This window comes from Castor canadensis, chromosome 8 (genome assembly GCF_047511655.1).
Source record: "Castor canadensis chromosome 8, mCasCan1.hap1v2, whole genome shotgun sequence".
Classification (NCBI taxonomy): Eukaryota; Metazoa; Chordata; class Mammalia; order Rodentia; family Castoridae; genus Castor; species Castor canadensis.
In genome coordinates, this window is record NC_133393.1 from 115,051,312 (window position 1) to 115,075,767 (window position 24,456).

At 35.2% G+C, this 24,456-nt stretch overlaps 1 protein-coding gene across 2 annotated transcripts in view; it reads left to right on the top strand.

The window, feature by feature from the left end:
- The first annotated feature begins 6,393 nt into the window (after positions 1 to 6,393).
- The window catches only part of Glipr1l2 (GLIPR1 like 2), a 42,097-nt gene continuing 24,034 nt past the window's right edge, over positions 6,394 to 24,456 (top strand). For both annotated transcript variants that reach the window (XM_074081781.1, XM_074081782.1), the window contains exon 1: positions 6,394 to 6,619. In XM_074081781.1, the coding sequence (XP_073937882.1) occupies positions 6,398 to 6,619 (222 nt within the window). In that variant the 5' untranslated portion in view covers positions 6,394 to 6,397. The remainder of the gene's footprint in view (positions 6,620 to 24,456) is intronic.

Here is a 24,456-nt window from a genome sequence, read left to right on the forward strand (position 1 = left end):
AAAACAATGTGTCTTCTCAATAACATCTATCTAGAGAACAAAATAATATATTTTGGTATGGTAATTCTTATTCCATATTCATTATCACTAAATGTACATAAAATGTATTTTTAAATTTCCTATCATGAATCCAAATCAGAAAAGGTATGGAATTATGGTATATTCTTTAAAATTTCAAGTATGGTTTACATAAACCAAGAACTTAAGGAAGTTAAAAATTATATGAGATAAATAGGAGACTTAAAGTGTATGTTTTAAAAGTATCCTTATTTCCAAGCTAAAATTAACATCCCTGTTAGAAGTGAAAAAAAAAAAAGTAAATTGATATTAAAAATATATCATTAGCATAATTAAGTGAAATAATTTAATGACACAATTTTCCACATTGCTTTTAAAGACAATATTCTCTAAAAATTCCAATGCCTTTAAGAAGCTTAATGTGCTAAATTATTTCATCACTTTCAAAATTATGAAAGTAAAATATTTGTGGGACTAGTTCAATAGCTCAGAATTTCAAAATCTAAAAATTCACCATTAAAGCTTGTTAGAAATCTAACATATCCTTTGGTACTAAGTTACAAACTACAATTTAATAAATATTACATGAAGCAATGGTTAAACAATATGTATATTAACATGCCTTTTTAAGATTATTAAAAACTACATTTTAGGATGTATGAAGTACATGACATGTGCCAACTCATTAACAGATCTAAAAAATTGAATTTTTACAAAACATTCTCCAAAAACCCAACTCTCCATAAACCAAACTTGATTCCTTTGTGACTCCACTTCATGTCAGTCACATGGGTTTGAAAATAACACTTACCAAAGAAATAAGGACAGTTATATTAATTTCAAATGCAGCTACTTCAGAACAAAGAGTTATTTGGGATAAACAGGAATATTACATAATGATAACAAAGTTAATTCTGCAGAGAGATAAAAACAATCTTGATGTGTATGCACCTGATAGGACAACAACAAAATATGTAAGGGACAAAAGGAAAGAACATCAAGGAGAAATTGATGAATCTATTATCATAGTTGGGAACTTCTATACATCTCTGTCAGATATGCACAGATGTACCAGGCAGAAAATGCATTAAGGACACACCTAACATCAGCAAACCCATCAGTCCACTGAATATAATTGATATTTATATAGACTACTTCAGCCAACAACAGTAAAATATACATACTTCTCAAGCTCACATGGAAGGATATCCATGTGATAGCACATGGAGGATATCTACCAAGATATCCTACATTCTAGACCACAAACCCTATCTTAACAAAATTTTAAAGATAGAAATCATATAATGTTTGCTCTTAGACCACAAGGAATTAAACTAGAAATAACATAAAGATAACTGGAAAATTCCAAAATACATGGAATTAGATGACATACTTCAAATAACACATACACCAAAGAAATCTCAAGAGAAATTTTTAAAATATTTTGAACAAAATGAAAATGAAAACACAGCTTATCAAAATATGTGGGATGCAACAAAAGCAATTCTAAGAGGGAAATTTATAGATTTCATTGAGTAGATATATTAGAAAAGAAAAAAGATCTAAAATCAATCATCTAAATTTTTCACTGCAGGAATGAGAAAAAGAAGAACAAGTTAAATATGAAGTAAGAACAAGATAAGAAATTTTAAAATTGAAAAAGGAAATCCACACAGAAAGTAACTGAAACTCAAATGTGTTTCTTTGAAAAGATCAATAAAATTGACAAGCATCTAGCCAGGTTAAGAAAATAAAGTACATTAATTTCTAATGTCAGAAATGTAAAGGGGGATATTGCTACAGATTTCATGGACATTAGAAAGTTAAATGAAGAATGTTATCAGCATCTCTTTGCCCACAACCTTAACAACCTAGATGAAATGGGTCTATTCCTTAAAAAACAGAATCTGACAAAATTCAAGAAACAATAGACAATCTGAATAGACATATAACTATTAAATGAATTGAATAAATAATAAATTTCCAAAACAGAAAACACCAAACCCAGATCAATTTAAGGGTAAATTCTACCAAACATTTAAGGAAGCTATTATACCAATTCTCTACAATCAGTTGTAGAACACAGAATTAATGGGAATACTTCCTAACTCATTCTATGAGGCCAGAATTATTACAGTACCAAAACTAAACAAAAATATTAGAAGAAAAGAAAACTACAGTCCAATATTACTCGTGAACATAGATGCAGATCCAATGCAAAAAACTGTAATATGAGTAATACACTATAACCAAGTAGAATTTATCCCAAGTATATAAGCATAATTCAACATCTTCGTAATCCATCACTTCAACAGTCTAAAAAAGATAAATTATACGATCACATCAATTGATAGAGAGGTTTTTGACAAAACCTCAAATCCATTCATTATAAAAATTTTCAGTAAACTAGGAATTGTTGTGGTCTTCCTCAAGATATTGGTATCTAGTAATATCTTCAAAAACCTATAGTAACTTCATACTTAATGGCAAAAAACTCAAAGCTTTTTTAGTAAGTTAAGGAACAAGGTAAAACTGTCTTCTCTCATCATAATCTTTCATCATCATAGCAGAAGTCCTAGCACTAAGATTTGAAAAGAAAATAAAAGGTTTACAGATTGGAAATAAATAAAGCTGTATTTTTATGCCGATGATAATTATCTAAGAACAAAATCCAAAAGAATCAACCAAAAACTTCTAGAACTAATAAGTGTTTAAGGTTCATATACAAAAGTCAATTCCTTTCCTATAATGAACGAATGGAATTTAAAATGAACAAATATTATTTCCAGCAATGAACAAATGGAATTTGCAATTAAAAACACAATACCATTTACATTAGCACCCAAGAAGAAGTAGCCAGGTACAAATGTAACAATATATGTACAATAAGTGAGGAAAACTATAAAATTCTGAAAAAGTCAAGAAACTGAATAGACAGACATTATGAGTTCATATATGAGAATACTAAATAATGTTAATATGTTAATACTGCTCAACTTGCAACTTAGATTTAAAACAATCTCAACAAGAATCCAGCAAATTTGTAGATATATCAACAAAAGGGTTCTAAAGTTTATATGAAGAGACTGAAGACTTAGAATAGACCATAGAAATTAAAGGATAATGAAGGTACAGGACTGACAATACCCAACACAAGGGAGGGGTAAGGATAGGTAAGACACCTAAAAAACTAGCTAGCATTTGTTGCCCTTAATGCAGAGAAACTAAAGCAGATACCTTAAAGCAACTGAGGCCAATAGGAAAAGGGGACCAGGAACTAGAGAAAAGGTTAGATTAAAAAGAATTAACCTAGAAGGTAACACCCATGCACAGGAAATCAATGTGAGTCAATGCCCTGTATAGCTATCCTTATCTCAACCAGCAAAACCCCTTGTTCCTTCCTATTATTGCTTATACTCTCTCTACAACAAAATTAGAGATAAGGGCAAAATAGTTTCTGCTGGGTATTGAGGGGGGGGAGCGGGAGGGGGTGGAGTGGGTGGTAAGGGAGGGGGTGGGGGCAGGGGGGAGAAATAAACCAAGCCTTGTATGCACATATGAATAATAAAAGAAAAATGAAAAAAAAAAATAAAGAATAGGAAAGAAGAAGGTTTTAAAGTGTAGAGAAAAGCAAAGTAAAAGAAGAGAAATAAAAAAGTAACGAGGCTGTTGTGCGTCTACATCCAAGCGCCCAGCACACCTGATCTGTGTAGGTTCAGAGGATATTTATTATTCAGCCATGGAAAGCAATGAAATATTTATGTATCTTACTACATGCATGAACTTTGAAGACATCCTCTGTAACTAATACACAAAAGGCCATGTCTTCTGATGATTGCATTTATATGAACCCAGCACCAGTAACTCCTTACGGGCACAAAGCAGAGTACTGGTTGCTAGTGGCTGGGCAGACAGGTAGGGGGAATGATTACTTAATAGATACAGTGTTTCCTATGTGGTAATTAAAATTATGTGGAGCTAGACAGAAGCAATACTTGCACAGTATTGTAACTGTAATGAATGCACACAATAAAATAGGTAATTTTAGGTAACATGAATTTTACTTCAACATTAAGTGGCAATATTTTTAAACATGTCAGTATTTCTAAAAAATATGAAATGTATTTGAAAAGCATTCAAGTAGTTAAGTGAAGACTTGCTTTAACAATTATGATATGGGAGAATTTGAGCATTGCTTTAAAAAACCTTATATTACATGTGCATAAGGAAAAGATAATAATACAAGGTACAGACTTTCTTTTTTTCCATATTGGGGTTTGAACTCAGGGCCTCAGGCTCACTACCACTTGAGCCACTCTGCCAACACAAACATTTTGAGTGGCTATTTTTTCTCACTGGCATAGGCCTGTCATATACCTTTTAATTTATAATTTCTGAAAGGTCTTCTAGAGTAAAATTAAAAATTACAAGCACTCAAAAACTGTGTATGGATATATGCCGAGGGGGTAATGTGCTACTGAATATTTTGTAAAAAGTGACAATGGCATGTATTTCTATCTTTAGAGAAACCTGAGTATGAGTTTTGCATGGGTATGTCTACAAATTTTTAAGTAATGTGTATTTGTGATCATGGCCAGTTTCGGGATATCTGTTTAAATATGACATTTCAGAACATTAAAAAAAAAAAAAAAAAAGACTTACTATAGTGCCAGGCATGCCACAAAGATTTTGAAGCCACAGAAATTTTCATTCTTTTTCAGTGGGAATGCAAGATTGTGCAGGTACTTTAGAAAGCAGCCTGGCAGTTTCTAATAAAAATGAACATATTCTTACCATATGATCAGCAATCATGCTTTTCGGCATTTACCTAAAAGCATTCAAATCTTACTTCTGCAAATAAATGTTTTTAGTGGTTTTATTGATAGTTGCCAAAACTTACAACCAACAGGTCCTTCAGTATATCCAAAATAGTAGACAATTAGTGCTAAATAGAAATGAGTTTGTAAAATCATAAAAAGACATAAATGTATAATACTAAGTTGAAGAAACCAAATGAAAAGTTTGCATACTGTACAATTTCAACTGTGTAACATTTTAGAAAAGGCAAACTGTGGACACAGTAAAAAGATGTGTTATTGTCAAAGGCTAGTAGGGGAAGTAAAGATGGATAGCACAGTGGACTTTTAGGGCAATGAAACTATTTGTTATTATACTAAAGCAGTGAATATGTTTGTCCAAATCCATAGACTGGATCCCTCCAGGAATGAATCTTAATGTAAACTATGGACTCTGGATAGTAATGATGTGTCAATGTATAATCATCAATTGCAACAAATGTACCAGACTTACAGGGGATGCTTTTTGTTTTGTTTGTTTCTTAGCTACTTTTACTAAATCAGATACAATGCTTTCTTTGTAGCAAAATTTTGTACCAATGTCAATGATTTTGAATATATTCTTCAAGCTATTGAGTAAAATATGTAATATGCAAACGTTTACTCAAAAACAAATGTGTGCTTTTACTTCATGGCTGGTATTTAACTTCTGAAAGCAAATTTTTCTTGAGCAAAAAGTTTCCCGCTAAAGAGATCAGGCCAGAATCTGATAGGATACTAGCCACTTTTGACTGAAAGAAAACAAAAAAGAAATTCTTCCCTATTGTGAGTGCAACAATTTGTTGGTGAATGCATACTGATATTCCAGCATGTCTAAATAATGCTGGTGACAGAAGAAATACAAATATTCTAACCTTATGAGAATTTGATGATCCCTACTCTCCTCCCTAAATCCTGATCTTCCTCTTTTCTGTTTTGTGGTTTGTCTCAAAGTTTCATTCTAAAAACAGAAACGTCTCAAAGAAGTCTGCTTTAAAGAGGACATTCTATACATGTTCAAAAATAGTAACAGGCTCACTCTGTACCAAATTCCCAACTCAACAGGTAAAGATGAAAAAAAAAAGTTAACAGTGTTTTTATCAGTAACACAGGAAGAATAAACAGTTCCCTTTGCATAATTACAGGGTTCCTTAGACATGTTCATTACTCAGCAAGTGTCATTTACCCTAAAACTGATGGGTGTTCAATAAACAATGACACATCATTCAATATCAGAAAGCAACAAAAAAAGGCTGGGTCTTAGCTCAAGTGGTAAAAGACTTGTCTAGAAATCAATTCCAGATAATATTTAACCACATTAGTACAGTGAAAAGCCTGTACTCATTTAAGTCGAGTCTTCCTTGAGTTACTGGGGAACACATTTAACATGACTTGCTCCACTCTGTTCTCTAGTTTCCTCCTTTCCCCTCTTTCTCTTCCGGGATGGCCGGAAGGGAGGTGGAGTCACCCCGCCCCACCACATAGATTGGCAGCGCATAAGAGCACTGGCGCATGCGCACTGGCTCAGTGGTGGTGGGTGAACAATGAAGGCCTCATGGTCCTTGGCCCGAGAGTCACTACCCCTGGCGGTAGTGGGGGTCTGCAGGCTGTGGCTGTACGAGCTATGGCTGCTCCTGCTGGCTCCGGGGTTGAGCGCCAACTTTTTGCCCCACGAAGAGGACGTAGCTTTCATCAATGAGTACGTGGACCTCCATAATCAGCTCCGAACCAACGTCTTCCCCCGAGGGTCTAACCTGCGCTTCATGGTGAGGCCCGCGGCTGCTTGCGCACTTCGGGGCCACAGCCCTGAGCCTTGGGGACCCGGAGAGCCACTCTTCCGGTGTGGCCCTAAAATCACACACGACACCGCTGTGACTCTCATCCGGGACCATTGGCACGGGCCTGCATAAACGCTAATAAGGGAGGCTCTGGCCTGAGGATAGTACTTTTTAAAACTCAAATCAATGCAGCATGATCAATGATGAATAAAATAATCACAGTTGTAAATAAAGACAGGATCCTTGATCTGAATTAGACAGAAGCCAGTGAGGCACACTCTCAGGGGAGTACAAGTGGAAGGTCAGCTCCTTTTATTTGAATTTTCGGATTTTTTTCCCATTGTGGATGTTTTCACATTAATTCTGACTTTTAAAAAAACATTATTTATCCCAGTGGCTCACGCCCCAAATCTTAGCTACTTGGAAAGCTGAGATCAGGAGGATCTTGATTGGAGGCCTGCCCAGGCAAATAGTCTATGAGAACCCATCTCCAAAACATAACCAGAACAAGACGGACTGGAGGTTGTGGCTCAAGTGGTAGGGCATGTACTGTGCATAGGCAAAGCCCTGAGTTCTAACCCCAGCCCCATCAATATACACGTTATTTATCTTCATTATTGAGTTTTTTGTTGCTCACTCCAAATTTTGCTCCCAAGAAAATGGCTTGACCCCCTCATTCTCTTACAACAATTTTATATTCCCTTACAACGTTGTTCTTGCTACCCACTTCCACCCAACCTCTTTTCCTGTTTCCCTTTAGCATCTCATCAGTTGTGTTCTTGTTGCTGCAGAAATTTCATGGTATTCGGCAATTAAGAGCTTCTAATTTATATTGTAATTTATATTGCAAGGTCTGCCTCCCAAGACATGTCTTTTCTTCTGTCAAGACTAGTTCCTTAGTAAAAAATTCAGAAATGGGATCAGCATAGTACAGGTACAACATTTTTAAATATTTATTTGATAAATAGAAATTGTTCTTCTAAAGGTTATGGAAATTAAGCAAATACTAGCTGTACATGCATTTTTCCATACCCTCACTGATGGATATTTTCAATCATTTGCTAAATTAATAAATTATACACTTGGTTTATATGTTAACTTTTTTAAATGCTATTTTTATTTGGCATATTTTAATTTGTTCATTTTCTTTATCTTTTGTATTCTCAGCATTTCTTCATCAGGTTATTTGTAGTTCTGTTTGTGGAAGATAATTTTTTCCAGCCAACTTTATATATTTCGAATTCAAACATAGAATTCGGAGACATTTTGTAATTTTATCGACATATTTGTTAACCTTTATACTATAGTAGAACTCTTCTTTAGCATATTTGCAAACCATACCTTTTACTTGGCACCAGTGGCTTATGCCTCTAATCCTAGCTACTCAGGAGGCAGAGGTCACAAGGATTGCATTTCGAAGCCAGCCCCAGGCAAATAGTTATATCTGGAAAAAAAAAAAAATCTCTAAAAGGAGCTGGCAGATTGGCTTAAGTAGTAAGAGTGCCTGCCTACCAAGTGTGAGGCCCTGAGTTCAAACCTCAGTGCTGGCAAAAGAAAAACATTGTACCTTTTATTTTTATTCTTTTACTGGTTATTCTCCATATTTTAATATTTGTACTTGCCTTTACAAATTCCAAAATTAATCATTATCAGTAACCTCCTTCCAAATAGAAAAACACTTAAAATTCTGAATACCTCCCTCCTATGCCCAGGCTATTGATGTATAGTATTTTTTAACTTCATTTTTAAACACCAAAAAATATATAGCTTTTTATTGTGATAAAAATATAAATAGCATAAAATTTTATACATCATTAACCATTGTTGTGCTATTACCACCATCCATCTCCAGAACATTTTTTGTGTTCCTTAATTAAAACTCCTTTATCTGTCAAACAATTAGTCCCAATTTTCCTCTCCCGCTAGGCCCTGAGTTTTACTTTTCTACTTTCTGTCTCTATGAATTTGGCTGCTCAAGAGCCCTCATACAAGTGGAATCCTATAGTATTGGGCTTTGGTGATTGGTCTATTTCACGCATCCTAATGTCTTCAAAGCTCATCCATGTTGTAGTATCTGTCAGAATCTCATCCATTTTAAAGCTAAACAATATTCTACTTCATGTGTCAACGGAATCTTGAGTTGTTTCCACCTTTTGTTGTGTTAAATGCTACTATGAACCCACATGTACAAATATTTGTTGCAGATCCTGCTTTGTTCTTCCAGGTCTAAACCCAGTCTACAATTGCCAGACTATGTCTAACTTGTTAAGAATCATCATTCTGTTTTCCATAGTGACTGCCCCATTCTACATTCACAGTGGGAATGCATATGGATTTCACTTTCTCCGCATCCTCACCAACACCTGTTATTTTCTGGGTTTTTTTAATAATAGCCATTTAATGGATAGGAAAGGATAGTTCATTGTAGTTTAGTGATTAGTGACTGAGCATCCTTTCATATGCTTATTGGCCATTTGTTCATCTTCTTGGAGAGAGGAACTCAAGTCCTTTGCCCATTTTTTGATCACCTTGTTTGTCTGTGTTGTTGAGTTATAGGGACTCCTTAATATATTCTGGATTTAACTCACATAAGATATATGATTTGCAAATATTTACTCCCATCCTGTGGGTTACTTTTACACTGTATTTGATGATAGTGATCTTTGGTGTACAAAAATTTTAAACATTTTTTTGGAAGTTCTGGGATTTAGAACTCAGGGCCTTGTGCTTACTATTATGTTGAGGCAGTTTCCTTCTATTCTTAGTTTGTTGAGTATTTGTATCATGAAAGGGTGTTGTTTTGTCAGATGCTTTTTCTAATCAATTGAAAGGATAATGAGTTTTTTCTCTTCATTATAATAATGTGGGTTTATCGCATTGATTCATTTTTATATACTGAACCATCTTTGTATCCCAGGAATAACCCCAACTTGGTTATGATATGTATTATTAAATTCCATTTTCTGCATTTTGTTGGAGATTTTTGCATTAATATTGGCAAAAGGTATTCACCTGTAAGTTTGTTCTCTTTAGCATCAGAGCAATGCTGGCTTCATAGAATGAGTTAGGAAGTATTCTAACTTACTGAGGATTTGGTGTTAAATCTTCTTTAAATGTTTGGTAGAACTCACCAATGAAGCCATCTGGTCCTGGCCTTGCTTTGTTGGTGGATTTTCATACTGATTCAATCTCTCTGTTAGTCATGAGTCTATTTAGATTTTGTATTTCTTCATGATTCACTTTTGGCTGTATGTTTCTAGGAATTAGTCTAATTTTTCTAGATTATCTAGTTTGTTCGCCTACATTTGTCATTAGCACTCTCTTATGGCCCTTTTATTTCTAACTTTAGTTATTTGAGTTTTCTCTCTTTTTCTTACTCAAATCTAGCTAAAAGTTCCCCATTTAATTATCTTTTTGAAGAACCAACTCTTAGTTCTGTTCATTTTTTTCTATTGTTTTTCTAGTCTCAATTTTATCTATCTATGCTCTAATCTTTATTATTTCCTTCCTCTGCTAGCTTTGAGTTTAGTTTGTTCTTTTTCTTGTCCCCTGAGGCGTACAGTTAAACACTTGATTTTGATTCTTTCATCTTTTTTTAAAAGTAATGTGCTATATGAATAAAAGAAATACAAATAAAATAAATAAATAAAAAGTAACATGCTAGTTACACTTATAAATTTCCCTCAGAACACTGGTTTTGTGGCTTCCAATAAGTTTGAGTATATTGTGTTTTCATTTTTTTGTCCCAAAATATTTTCTAGTTTCTCTTGTGTTTTTGTCTTTGATCCTTTGGATGTTTTAGAGTGTGTTATTTGACAAGTACTGGAAAATTATGTATGATTTGTTATCAAATATTAATTTTTGACTTTTAATATATTAAAAATAAAACTTCTACCTTTTAAAAAAAAGTCAAAGTGAACATCCTCTAATAACCACTCCAGTCACGTTCATTTTCTTTGCCTATCTCTAGAACTAATGACTTTTATTGAGTTTAATATGAATCTTTCTATTCCATTTGCTAAGCGAAGACATACATGATTATTCATACCAAAAATATAATGCTGTTTTGTATTTTTTGGTTAAAATCTCCATAAATGGTATCAAATAGTATTTATCATTACTTGTTTCTTTCACTCGGATATATACATTTGAGATTTATTCAAGTCAGGATAATTCTATTTGTTGTAGTATTTCATCCCACTAATATACCACATGTTTTATCAGTTCCTTGCTCTCTAGTTAGGTTGTTACAAAAAACAAATAAAATTAAAATAGCCAGGAAATTTTGAAAAACAAAGGTAACTAGCCATATTAGATTTTATACATATTATGATGTCTTAATGAATAAAATGATACAGTACTGCTGTGTTAAAAGACAGTCCATTAGAAGTACAGAGAGAATTCAGATATAACCAAAATACATAAGGAAGTTTAGTGTATGATGAAGTAGCATATGTGAGATAAAGACTTTTTTTAAAAAATTAGTGTTGGTAGACTCCTCAAGGTAGTCATTTGAAAAAAATAATGTTGCTTCACCCATATATCAGTATAAACTCCAAGTAAGAGTTTATGATGCTCCATAGACTAGCTGGACTTTGGAGTTTTAGGGATCTCGTAGGTAAGATATATCTGAAGGTAGTTTTCATTTTTATTTATCTCATTATAAGTGAATAAGGCCTTGTTAGTGTTCTTTATCCACTTTTAAAAGATTGCTTAGCTTCTTTTTTCTCCTCACTTTATTTACCCAGAAAATTAGCCCTTTATCTGTGGTGTGTATTAAAATTATTTTCCCTAGTATGTCATTTTTCTTTTGATTTACTTATTGTAATTTTGTTTTGCAGTGCTTGGAGGTTGAACCCTGGGCCTCATACATGCTGAGCAAGCACTTTACCACTAAACAACATTCCCAACCCCTATCTGTAAATTTTGCCATTCAGACTTACATGTTTATATAGCTGATCAATCAGTTTTTAAAAATAGCTTCTGGATTTTAGTATCAAAGTCAGAAAGACTTTCCTACTCCATGCATTACTGGTATGAGAGCAAAATGGTACCATCCCTTTCAAGAGGTATCTGATGATACCTGCTAAGAGATGTAGTTACCATTTAGCTTTCTGATTCCATTTCTGAGTAGCTATCCTGATGACATATCACACTAGAAGGAATGGTATCAGTGTAAGGTTTTTCATTGTAACCTTGCTGAATAACAGCAAATGATTAGGAAATGCTGAAGTTCAGCACTGAGGGGCTGGTTAAAGTAACTATGATCCATCAGCATGGAAGAATATCATGCATGTGTGCAAAGGAAAGGATAAGAAAGCTCTCTGGGAAAAGCAAAGTACATTATGATTTATTTCATGTAAGAAAGAAATGACAAAGAACTCTTCAAAAAATAAAATAACTTTTAAAACAAAATATTTTCTTATATGTATGTCACTGGAAATGGTAACTAAGTTACAAACAAATATTCATAAAATGTAGTGGCCATGCAGTTTTTTTTTTGTTTGGTTTTTTGTTTTGTGGTACTGGGGTTTGAACTAAGCCTTCTCGCTTGCTCAGCAGGTGTGCTATCAAAATCTAAAATTCTGATTAACTTGTGTAAAATCCAGTATAGTGGGGAGTGGGGTGATACTCTTAAAAGTCTCATCTTTGTGAATAATGGGAATAAAACATCAATGTAGAAGAGACCATAGTTACATATTTTTAAATATTTCAACAAATTTATGCAGAAGACTTAAAATACAATGACTGAGGTTATTTAAAGATAGTTGAAGTCATTCTAACTATGAGATATTGGTGGTTAATAGATGGGAAAAGTTTAGCTGAACTTCCAGTTACAGAAGGTAAGCAAGAAATAAAAAGATACTTAAGGAAAGAAAAAAATAGGAAAAGAAAATTAAAAATAATAAATTGTAAATATGAAATAAGGCTAAAAATAAACATCAATTATCATGATAAATCTGACTAATTTCCTCATCAAATTGACCAAATAAGTATTCATCTATATTTGTTTATAAAAAGTACATACTTGAAATAAAAGGATCTTAAATAAATATGTCAATAAATCTAATTATAAAAGAGACACAGGACTGGGGATGTATTTCAGTGGCAGAGTGCTTGTCTTGCATGTGTGAAGCCCTGGGTTTCATCCCCATCACTGAAGAAAGAGAGAAGGAGGGAGAGAGGAAGGGAAGGACAGAACAAGGGGGGAGGAGAAGAGAAGGAAGAAGAGAAAGAATTATGAGATAATAGAGAAATGAAGACTAAAGGCATTAAAATAAAAAGGCATATTACATAATGGGAAAATTATCATGAAGATGAAATAGTCAAAGACCTTTGTGTACTGACCAAAATAGAAAATACATAAAATAAAATTTACTACAAATACATAGAAAAAATTGTAAAACATAGTCATTGTGGAATATTTCTATACTTTTATAAAGTAAATTTCAAAAATAAACTGATGTATAACACAATAATAAAAGTTAGACAAAGTCAGCAATTGTATAGCCCATCAATGAGAGATAGACATTCTTGTATCCATGGAAATTGTACAGAAAAATAATTGTTTTCTTAATTATAAAGAAAAATTTAAATAGAGATTTATATAGACTCAAGTTTTTTTTACCAAAATGTAATAAAACTAGAAAGTAAGGAATAAGGAAAGGGAAGGAAACCTAAAACTTGAATATGCTTGAAGCACTCAGTGTAGAGGAGCAAATAAATCTTAAATTGGAAGAGGCCACTATGGGAAGGGGACCAGGAAGTAGTGAAGAGGTCTGGTAGAGAGGAACCAATGTGGGTTGTAATACACATGTGCATGGAAGCAAAGGTAGGGATCTCTCTGTAAAGCTGTCCTTATCTCAAACTAGCAAAAATGATATCTTTCTTATTATCTCTTATATTTTCTCTTCAACAAAATAGGAGAAGAGAAGAACAGGTTCTGGGGGTGGCCCAAACAGTGTATACACATGTAAGTAAATGTAAAAATGATAAAATAAAAGAAAGAAAGAAAAAATAAATAAATAGAAACAAGCAAAAACAATAAAATATGATAAAACTGCCCAAAAAACTAGAAAGTAAGAACAAATAAATGTTGTTTGTAGAATCTTAACTACTTAGAAATTAAGCAACACTTTTTAAAATTATTCTTGAATCAAGAACAAAACCCCAAATTTCCTCAAAATGTAGATAACTGACATCAATAGTTTTCTTTATCATATAAATAAAACAAAATAAAGGAAAAGACAATTTTGAGTGTTTCTTTACAAAAACTGACTTAAAATAATAACTGAAAAAAAAGAATGAGAAAATAAATACATTAAGTGAAACTATTAAAAAAAAAAAGTAAAAAAATAGAATTCTTCTTTGAGAGAACTGGGGGATAAAATAGGCACAATCCTATAAGCCTAAGGGGGAAAATTATTTTAGAAACAAGGAAAAGAATCATAACTACAGAATTGTAAGAGACTATTATGTTCAATCATGTTAATAAAATTAGGTGAAATAAATTATTTTTCCAGCAAAATATGAAACTACAGAATGAACCCAAAAAGAAAAAAAACTCTAACAGATCAGTGCTTTAGAAGACAACAGCACAGATATTGAAGTTCTGTCTTTTAAACAAGCCTCAACTCAGGCTACAATGAGTTAATTCTTAATCCTCAAAGAATAGATACTTCCAACGATATTAAAATTTTTCTGTGTATTTAAAAAAGGTAAAAGATTGAAGATCCCTCAATTCATTTTCAAAACCTAAGATAACCTTAATCTCCAAATCTGATAAATATAAGAAACAAAAGAAAAATGTAGACCAATGTCATTTATGAATATATAAACAAATTTTGAAATTAAACAGTAAATCAAACCTAGCAATGTATTAGCTAACACATAGAATAATATTCTCTAGTCTCTTAGAAAAATGTTTTTCCTTTATTCTCCCTCAGTCACATTGTATATAATTCATTATTTCAGTTTTCTCATTTTCTAAGGTCAGTAATAAGTCCATTTTGGCAAGGACTCTCTTTGACCAAAGCCCCCTAAGCCTTCCTCTTGACAAGGCCTTGAACTGGGTTCCTGCCCTATGATCTTAAAATTTTAGTAAAAATCTTGCCTATCCCATTTTAGATAGAATGCCCCACCATGGCTATCTTATCCCCCTGACCTGCCTTGAAAAAGAATTTCCTTAGTTCAGTTCATCAAGACCTCCTCAACCCCCGATGCCTCCTCTTAGTAATTTTCCATCTCCTAACTCCCTCATTCTGTTCCCTGTGAGCAAATCCCACTTGTCCTTGATGTATTTGAGACCGATAGCTCTACCATATATTGACAATAGTCCTGAATAATGTATTATTTACTATGTCAACAAATGTCATGAGTGACTTTTTCTCTAACAGGTATAGTGCTGTGAGTTGGATAGGATAAGATTCATCATTAGACCCTAGACTTCTCGTCCATTACCTCAGGTGCACACCTTTGAAGCCTTTGTGTTCATTCTGAACTGACTGATTGGAGACCCACTGGGGAGTCCCATCCTGTGCCAGTGCTCTGGATGACAGTCCACTGAAGCACAGTGAGCATAGATTTTGATTCTTAAAATTCTGAGTTTACTCACTAAAGCTGAATTAGAGTTCAGACTCCTTTGTCTGAAAAGTACCTCCTAGGCTGGAAATATTTTCCTGCTACTTTTTCCCAAGTGGAAATCACTCCTTGAATCCCAGACTGCAAGTTCTTCCAAGCTGTTTCACAAGGGAGAGTCTCTCCTTGATTCCTAGGCTGGAAACTTTTTCCTGATTATATTTGATTCTCCTTTTTCCATGGGAACTTAGCAGTTTGCTGTCTTCCCCACTTCTAGAAACCCTGGTGACTGTCCTGCAATTCTGTCTGCTTCCTTCTAGCTGGCATATTAGGTTTTTTCTATTGTTGTTGCATTTATTTATTTATGATGCTGGGATTTTAAACAAGAGCCTCCCACTTGATAGGCAGATCTATCACGTGATCCATAGACTCCAGCCATTTTTTGCTTTAGTTATTTTTCAAGTATGGCCTGCATTTTTGCAGGATCCAGCCTCAGATGCAATCCTCCTACCCACAGCCTCCCAAGTAACTGGCATCATATGTGCACATCACCATCCTGGCTTATTAATTGAGATAGGGAGGGGCAGTATATCACTAACTTTTTGCTAGGGCTGGCCTTACCATGGTCCTCCCACTCTCCAACTCCTGAATAACTGAGATTACAGTTATAAACCACCATGCTTGGCTGGCACAGGTTTTACTAAGGATAATTTGGAACTTCAGTGTCCTCTTTGGGAAACGCAGCTCTTCCAAACTGGCTATAACAATACCTCTCCTTTCCCATCACCTGTGCACCTCCTGCCTCCCTTTACCACCTTTGATCTCCCCTTCATCCCCCTTTCAAGCCCCTACCTCCTCCATCCCTCTGTGCACAACTGCAAAAATTTTCCCGTGGCATTCTAGCTGCTTTGCTCTCTACAGTCATTTTAACGTTAGAGTCCCTGACTCCATGAAAGATTCTCAAGGGTCCAGGTCCCCCCGCCAATGCAATTAGCAGAGGATTAAAATGGAAAATACCAAATTGGAAACAGACTGAATATTTTATCCACTCAGATATGCTTTAGAGACATCTGGACAGTTGGTTAATATCCCCATAGTCTCTCACCTAAAATGTGGTTCATAATCTCCATAATATTAGATTTGTGAACCCCAAAAATCTTAAAACCTCCTCCACAAATGTTGATAAAAAGCACTAGTCCTCCTGTTGACTAGGTAGCCTTAGCTTGTTGCATCTGTCAAAAATATAATTCTAACTATTTTATATAAACCATTGCACTTTGTGTTAACTGTTTTTTACCTGACACATGGCTAAAATTTTGAGGTATCTATTTGTGTTTCTTTATATGTTTATGTAGATATTTATGTTATGTGAATGTGATATTTTCTTACCTTGGGATAATAGTACCAAATTAAATTTTGAAATCTCTTAAAGGAGTTCTATTAAATTTGGCTTCTAGCTACATAAACACATAAAATAAATATTCCTAAAGCTCATAAATATAGAAACTAACCAAATCTAATGGATACTGTGGAAATTTTTAAAAAAGAAGAGAAAAAATTTAAGAAATACAAGAAGCAAATTTTCCAGAGATGAATAGAAATACAAGGTTTTAAATTAAAAGATGTCAGGAAAAATTGTGAAAAACTGAATATTGAATGCCCTATTTATCATATCCACACCAATTATATTTTCCATAATTGTCTTTGAGGTAGGCTATTATAATTTTTAAGTTACACAAAGGAGCCAGGCAAATGGAACTTGACTGTAATCTCATCACTAGAAAGGTTGACACAGGAGGATCTTGGGTTCAGGGCCAGCTTGAGCTATATGGTGAGTTTGAAGCCAGCTGGATAGTGAAATCCTACCCAACCCCAAAAAAAGTTGTACAAAAATTATAATAATGCAACTACTTTGTCCATAGAAATACAAATTTGTTGTATATGTAAATTATTATGACCCTGTGAATGGGGCCCAGTTTGCACTTATTTGTGAATTGATGTCAGTATTTCTTTTTACTGCATACAAAACTAAGAATTCTTTGGGAGTGAGGAAGATGGCGGCTAGAGGTAGGAAGCAGAAAGCGACCCTCCTATAGTGAAATCTTGGAGAGACGCTGGAGACACACTTTGCAGGCATAATCACTGAGAAAAGGCATAACTTTGACCCCTCCACATCTCCAGCCGGTGCAGAGAATCTCCACTTCACTTTAAACAGAGAAACGAGGAGAGCCCCCGGGGCTGCCAGTAGCCGGTGCCCATACGGCTTGGGAAGACGCGGACCAGGTGAGCTTCGCGGTACCGCGGTAGCCCCACAGACAAGCCTGGGCCAGAGCAGCATAGCCCCCTGGACAGACTGACCTCCACCCGGGAAAAAAAGAGAAACTGAGTACTAAGCAATAAGAACAGTTAAGACATGCTGGAAGGAGGGTGGGGTGCCCTGAGCGCTGAAGACTGGGGGAAGGGAATCCTTCCCGGGACTGTAAATAAATAAGCCAGGCAGGCCAGAGAGCCTCTGGAGGGAGCAGAGCATGTGCCCAGCAACCAGGAGCGGGGACGCTTGTGAGAGGAGGGAAGACCCACTTCCCACGTGAACTGTAAATAAACACGCAGGCCTGACAACGCGGGGCAGTGTCACCTTTCCCAGTGCTTGGAAAGGGGAAAGCCTGTAGCAGAGGCCCCCGCACAGGAGAACTCTGAGCAAACAAAGCCTGTGGGACCAGGTGAGTGCTAGCTCACCCCAGAGATCTGCATAAATAATGCCGCCAGCTACAGGCTGAGAGCAGCAGGCAGGCAAGCCACAGTTGCAGATACCACTCTCAGAACTGCCTCCAGACACTTTTTTTCTTTTTCTCCCTACCTTTGATGAGAGAACAACCGAATTACACCTGCAAGCCGAAAAACTTACTGAAACTGTATTGCATTTGAACTGGGGACACTTGGTGGGGCTTTTTTTTTTTTTTTCTTCTGTGTGTGTGTGAGTGTAGCTTTGTTCTACTTTATGCATCCCCTTTGATGAGACAACTACAGAACAACATCTGAGGCACCAACTCCAGGACTGGAGATTGAGACGGACATCCAAATTATTAAGACTGAAATTGCATTGCATACAAACTTGGAAGTTTTTTGTTTTTTTTTTTTTTTAATTTTCTATTTTCCATTTTATTTTAATTCATTTTTATATATAGATATTACTTTCATATACTTATTTTTTATTTTTTTATCTTTGATTTTCAATCCTGTCTCTGTCTCTCTATTGTCTGTTCAGCTTACTGTCGATTAGTACACTAACACTCCCTGTTAATACCTTTGAAACTCTCTTGTCTGATACCTTGTTCTGCTTTCTCCCTCTTGTCTGTATATTTGTTTTCCCCTTTTCTTTAACTTCTTGCTTTCCATCTCAGCTCACTCTTCCATTCTCAATATTACCATTGTTATTATTACAAGCTAGAAAATACTTAATTACACACAGTACAGGGACAGTAACAACACCAAGGACAATGACAGGAAGACAGAAAAAACAAGGAAACCAGTTTCCCCACAGCAAAAAATTAGTACAGGAACCAGAGGGGAATGAAGAGAACAGAAACTCAGATCCAGACTCCAACAAAATGAAGATAAACTATGCCAAAGGAACCAATGAAGCCCACAAGAATAATTTAAAAGAAGACATACTACAAGTACTCAATGAGAATTTTATAGAGATGATACTGGATAGGGCCAACCAAAATGGACAGGAGACACTCAAGAAATTCCAAGACAATAAAAATAGAGAATTTGAAAAAGCAAAAGAAGAAATAAAGAAAACCATAGAAGCACTGTATAAACACCAAAGTGAAAGAGAGAACACAATGAATAAATGGATAAATGAACTCAGGACAAAAATAGACAACAATAAAGAAGAAAACAGCCAGGATATGGAAAACCTCAGAAAACAGAACGAAACAGAACTGCAAAACAAAACGGAAGGCCAATCCAGCAGAATAGAACAAACAGAAGACAGAATCTCAGAACATGAAGATGAAATGGTAATTAAAGGAAAAACTGAAGAACTATTAATTAAACAACTCAAGACCTGTGAAAAGAAAATGCAAGAACTCACTGACTCCATCAAAAGACCAAACTTGAGAATCATGGGCATCGAAGAAGGAGAAGAGGTGCAAGCGAAGGGAATGCGTAATATATTCAACAAAATAATAATGGAAAATTTCCCAAATCTAGAGAAAGATATTCCCATACAAATGCAAGAGGCCTCCAGGACACCAAACAGACCAGATCAAAATAGAACTTCTCCACGACATATCATCATTAAAACAACAAGTTCAGAAACTAAGGAAAGAATATTGAAGGCTGTAAGAGAGAAAAAACAAGTAACATACAAAGGTAAACCCATCAAAATAACAGCAGACTTCTCAACAGAAACATTAAAAGCAAGAAGAGCGTGGGGCGAGATCTTCCGGGCACTGAATGAAAATAACTTCAACCCCAGGATACTCTACCCAGCAAAGCTATCATTCAAAATAGATGGAGCAATAAAAGTCTTCCATGATAAGCAGAAACTAAAACAATATGTGACCACAAAGCCACCATTACAAAAGATTCTGCAAGGGATCCTGCACACAGAAAGTGACACCCAACTTAACCATGAAAAGGCAGGCAGCACCAAACCACAGGATAAGAAAAAGCAAGACAGTAGAGAGTAACATCAAGTTAGGTACACACAATCAAACCTTCAAACAACTAAGATAACTAAATGGCAGGAATCACCACATACCTATCAGTACTAACACTTAATGTTAATGGACTTAATTCACCCATCAAAAGACACCGTTTGACAAAATGGATTAAAAAAGAAGATCCAACAATTTGTTGCTTACAAGAGACTCATCTCACCGCAAGAAATAAGCATATGCTTAGGATGAAAGGCTGGAAGAAGATTTAACAAGCCAATGGCCCCCGAAAACAAGCAGGAGTAGCAATACTTATCTCTGACAAAGTAGACTTCAAACCTACATTGATCAAACGAGATGAAGGACATTCCATACTAATAAAAGGGGAAATAGACCAAAAGGAAATAATAATCATCAATCTGTATGCACCCAATGTCAACGCACCCAATTTCATCAAACATACCCTGAAAGACCTAAAAGCATATATAAACGCCAAAACAGTGGTTGTGGGAGACTTTAACACTCCATTATCATCAATAGATAGGTCATCCAAACAAAAAATCAATAGAGAAATCCAAGATCTAAAATATGCAATAGATCAAATGGACCTAGTAGATGTCTACAGAACATTTCATCCAACCTCTACACAATATACATTCTTCTCAGCAGCCCATGGAACCTTCTCCAAAATAGATCATATCCTAGGGCACAAAGCAAGCCTCAGCAAATATAAGAAAATAGAAATAATACCATGCATACTATCTGACCACAATGCAGTAAAAGTAGAACTCAACAACAAAAGTAAAGACAAAAAACATGCAAACAGCTGGAAACTAAATAACTCATTACTTAATGAAGAATGGATCATCGATGCAATAAAAGAGGAAATTAAAAAGTTCCTAGAAGTCAATGAAAATGAAAACACAACCTACCGGAACCTATGGGACACAGCTAAGGCAGTCTTGAGAGGAAAGTTTATAGCCATGAGTGGATATATTAAAAAGATTGAAAGATCCCAAATCAATGACCTAATGATACATCTCAAACTCCTAGAAAAACAAGAACAAGCAAATCCCAAAACAAATAGAAGGAGAGAAATAATAAAAATAAGAGCTGAAATCAACGAAATAGAAACCAAAAAAACCATACAAAGAATTAATGAAACAAAAAGTTGGTTCTTTGAAAAAATAAACAAGATCGATAGACCCCTGGCAAACCTGACTAAAATGAGGAGAGAAAAAACCCAAATTAGTAGAATCAGGAATGCAAAAGGGGAGATAACAACAAACACCATGGATGTCCAGGAAATCATCAGAGACTACTTTGAGAACCTATATTCAAATAAATTTGAAAATCGTAAAGAAATGGACAGGTTTCTAGATACATATGATCATCCAAAACTGAACCAAGAGGAAATTAATCACCTGAATAGACCTATAGCACAAAATGAAATTGAAGCAGCAATCAAGAGTCTCCCCAAAAAGAAAAGTCCAGGACCTGATGGATTCTCTGCTGAATTCTATCAGACCTTTAAAGAAGAACTGATACCAACCCTCCTTAAACTGTTCCATGAAATAGAAAGGGAAGGAAAACTGCCAAACACATTTTATGAAGCCAGTATTACACTTATCCCAAAACCAGGCAAAGACACCTCCAAAAAGGAGAACTATAGGCCAATCTCCTTAATGAACATTGATGCAAAAATCCTCAACAAAATAATGGCAAACCGAATTCAGCAACACATCAAAAAGATTATTCACCACGACCAGGTAGGCTTCATCCCAGGGATGCAGGGGTGGTTCAACAAATGAAAATCAATAAACGTAATAAACCACATTAACAGAAGCAAAGACAAAAACCACTTGATCATCTCAAAAGATGCAGAAAAAGCCTTTGATAAGATCCAACATCATTTCATGATAAAAGCTCTAAGAAAACTAGGAATAGAAGGAAAGTTCCTCAACATTATAAAAGCTATATATGACAAACCTACAGCCAGCATTATACTTAATGGAGAAAAGCTAAAACCATTCCCTCTAAAATCAGGAACCAGACAAGGATGCCCACTATCTCCACTCCTATTCAACATAGTACTGGAATTTCTAGCCAGAGCAATTAGGCAAGAAGGAATAAAAGGAATACAAATAGGTAAAGAAACTGTCAAAATATCCCCATTTGCAGACGACATCATCCTATACCTTAAAGACCCAAAAACTCTACTCAGAAGCTTCTAGACATCATCAATAGCTATAGCAAGGTAGCAGGATATAAAATCAACATAGAAAAATCATTAGCATTTCTATACACTAACAATGAGCAAACGGAAAAAGAATGTATGAAAACAATTCCATTTACAATAGCCTCAAACAAAATCAAATAGCTAGGTGTAAACCTAACAAAAGATGTGAAAGACCTCTACAAGGAAAACTATACACTTCTGAAGAAAGAGACTGAGGAAGACTATAGAAAGTGGAGAGATCTCCCATGCTCATGGATTGGTAGAATCAACATAGTAAAAATGTCGATACTCCCCAAAGTAATCTACATGTTTAATGCGATTCCCATCAAATTCCAATGACATTCATTAAAGAGATTGAAAAATCTACTGTGAAATTTATATGGAAACACAAGAGGCCACGAAGAGCCAAGGCAATACTCAGTCAAAAGAACAATGCAGGAGGTATCACAATACCTGACTTCAAACTATATTACAAAGCAATAACAATAAAAACAGCATGGTACTGGCACAAAAACAGACATGAAGACCAGTGGAACAGAATAGAGGACCCAGATATGAAGCCACACAACTATGAGCAACTTATCTTTGACAAAGGAGCTAAAAATATACGATGGAGAAATAGCAGCCTCTTCAACAAAAACTGCTGGGAAAACTGGTTAGCAGTCTGAAAAAAACTGAAACTAGATCCATGTATATCACCCTATACCAAGATTAACTCAAAATGGATCAAGGATCTTAATATCAGACCACAAACTCTTAAGTTAATACAAGAAAGAGTAGGAAATACTCTGGAGTTAGTAGGTATAGGTAAGAACTTTCTCAATGAAACCCCAGCAGCACAGCAACTAACAGATAGCATAGATAAATGAGACCTCATAAAACTAAAAAGCTTCTGTTCATCAAAAGAAATGGTCTCTAAACTGAAGAGAACATCCACAGAGTGGGAGAAAATATTTGCCAATTATACATCAGACAAAGGACTGATAACCAGAATATACAGGGAACTTAAAAAACTAAATTCTCCCAAAACTAATAAACCAATAAATAAATGGGCATGTGAACTAAACAGAACTTTCTCAAAAGAAGAAATTCAAATGGCCAGAAAACACATGAAAAAATGCTCACCATCTCTAGCAATAAAGGAAATGCAAATTAAAACCACACTAAGATTCCACCTCACCCCTGTTAGAACAGCCATCATCAGCAACACCACCAACAACAGGTGTTGGCGAGGATGCGGGGAAAAAGGAACCCTCTTACACTGTTGGTGGGAATGTAGACTAGTACAACCACTCTGGAAAAAAATTTGGAGGCTACTTAAAAAGCTGGACATGGATCTACCATTTGATCCAGCAATACCACTCTTGGGGATATACCCAAAAGACTGTTACTCCAGAGGCACCTGCACATCCATGTTTATTGCGGCACTATTCACAATAGCCATGTTATGGAAACAGCCAAGATGCCCCAGCACTGACGAATGGATTAAGAAAATGTGGTATCTATACACAATGGAATTTTATGCAGCCATGAAGAAGAACAAAATGTTATCATTCGCCGGTAAATGGATGGAATTGGAGAACATCATTCTGAGTGAGGTTAGCCTGACCCAAAAGACCAAAAATCATATGTTCTCCCTCATATGTGGACATTAGATCAAGGGCAAACACAACAAGGGGATTGGACTATGAGCACATGATAAAAGCGAGAGCACACAAGGGAGGGGTGAGGATAGGTAAGACACCTAAAAAACTAGCTAGCATTTGTTGCCCTTAACGCAGAGAAACTAAAGCAGATGCCTTAAAGCAACTGAGGCCAATAGGAAAAGGGGAACAGGTACTAGAGAAAAGGTTAGATCAAAAAGAATTAACCTAGAAGGTAACACCCATGCACAGGAAATCAATGTGAGTCAATGCCCTGTATAGCTATCCTTATCTCAACCAGCAAAACCCCTTGTTCCTTCCTATTATTGCTTATACTCTCTCTACAACAAAATTAGAGATAAGGGCAAAATAGTTTCTGCTGGGTATTGAGGGGGGGGAGCAGGAGTGGGTGGTAAGGGAGGGGGTGGGGGCAGGGGGGAGAAATGAACCAAGCCTTGTATGCACATATGAATAATAAAAGAAAAATGAAAAAAAAAAAGGCACAGTGAGGAATATATGCACATGGATAACACCATACTTGCCAAAAAAAAAAAGAATTCTTTGGATTTTCCATGAGCAAGTTATAACTTCTTATTGGCTCCATCATTGTTTAATTAGTCAAATAAAATCATTGATGCATTCATAATGCATCAATGCCTAGGCTAGGCTGCCTATCTAATGGTATATACCATATAGATA